Below are 1,600 nucleotides of genomic sequence, written 5' to 3' on the forward strand. Positions count from 1 at the left end.
GCGCTGCTTCCGAGAGGCGTGCGGACACCTGCAGCCGAGAGGTTGGGGGAGGAAATCAATAAGTTGTTTCCCTTCTCCACTCAACGTTCAGAATTAAAAATGCTCCAAGAGAGCTCTAGTGAGTGCAGGCACTTAAACAAACAACAAACAAACAAACAAAAAAAACACTCTTTCGGGCCTCTCAATGGAAACGCATGAAAGCGCACGCGTGTGTTGGTGTGTGGCGGGGGTGGGATCCGACCCTCACGGGGGTTTCTTTTCGTGGGACACGCGCTTATTCCCTGCAACTCCTCTTCAACTTTGTGGGCGTCTGTCACGGCATCGCATGCACAAAACCACAAACACATCACAAGTCTCCCAAGGCCTTTAATTCTCAGGGGCGACTGGGGAGGCCAGTTACCTGCTGGCGTCTTCCTAGTGGTCCAGACTCCGTTTGGCCACAGGGATGCCGGGATGCCGGGAGCACTCAGCCCCGCGCCCTAGTGCAAGAAAGAGCAGCTGCGGAGGAAGCGGTCTCGGCTCAGACCCGGGCCCAGCCGGGGCCCCGCGGAACCGTGCGGGGGAAGCTGGGGTTTCGCTGCCGGAGGCATCCTGGCTGCCGCTTTCTGGAGCTTGGAATTTGATAAATATAGCCTGGCGTTTGCCCTCGAATTAGACTCCGTTTCCTTATTTAGCCCCTGCACAATGATTTTAGATGATGTCACTTAGAGCTAAACGAGAAAATTGATCTCAGATTTGCTTGGCCTCTAAAGCTTGGTTAAGCAGATTGAGAATTAAAAAGACAGAGGGAAAAAGCGAAGGGGTGCGGGTGGGGTGAGGGTGGAGGGGAGGGATGTGTGCGCCCCGGAGTGTGTGCGCGGAGGGGAGGGCGCGCGGCGCGGTGGAGAGCGCCCCCGCCTCCTCTCTGGGCGGGGGAACGTCCCTCACCAATGAGAAGTAGTCGCCGACTGCAGAGGAAAAAAAAAGTTTTCCTGTTGACTGTTGGAAGCGAATTGAGCAATTATCTAGTTTACCTTCTCCTCTTGGAAGTTAACGATTGGCGAGATCTTGGCTGCGTTATTGACACAACACTTTCTATTGATAGAAATAAGTAGTGATTGTCCCTGAGTCATTGGTGCGCCGAGAACTCTGCGATGGGATGGCGGGAGTCCATTGGGCTGGGCAGGCAGGTTCGGCTGGCGATGCTGGGGAGGAGGAGGAGGAGGCTGCTGGTGGTGATCGCGCCCGTCCCCCTCTCCGCAGGTCTGTGACAAGCAGAGAACAAGGCAACGACAGCGCAGCCCGGCCTCGGCTGACGGACGCGGGCGGCTCAGACATGGACAGTGGCTGCCACAACGCGACCGCCAAAATGTTAGCGACTGCCCCGGCTCGGGGCAGCGCGATGAGCACCTCCAAACCCTTGGCTTTCTCCATCGAGCGGATCATGGCGCGCACCCCGGAGCCCAAGGCCCTGCCGGTCCCCCACTTCCTGCCGGGAGCCGTGCCCAAGGGGGACTCCAAGCACCCGCTGCATCTTAACCCGTCGATCCCTTGCATGATCCCCTTCGTGCCGGTGGCGTACGACACGAGCCCCAAGGCTGGACTGACAGGCTCGGAGCCG

At 58.0% G+C, this 1,600-nt stretch overlaps 1 protein-coding gene across 1 annotated transcript in view; it reads left to right on the plus strand.

Annotated features, from left to right (window-relative positions):
- The first annotated feature begins 1,080 nt into the window (after positions 1-1,080).
- FEZF1 (FEZ family zinc finger 1) overlaps positions 1,081-1,600 on the plus strand; it is a 32,355-nt gene continuing 31,835 nt past the window's right edge. The window contains exon 1 of the mRNA XM_014549914.1: positions 1,081-1,576. Within this exon, the coding sequence (XP_014405400.1) occupies positions 1,139-1,576 (438 nt within the window). The 5' untranslated portion in view covers positions 1,081-1,138. The remainder of the gene's footprint in view (positions 1,577-1,600) is intronic.

Source organism: Myotis brandtii, unplaced genomic scaffold (assembly GCF_000412655.1).
Source record: "Myotis brandtii unplaced genomic scaffold, ASM41265v1 scaffold575, whole genome shotgun sequence".
NCBI classification, from domain to species: Eukaryota; Metazoa; Chordata; class Mammalia; order Chiroptera; family Vespertilionidae; genus Myotis; species Myotis brandtii.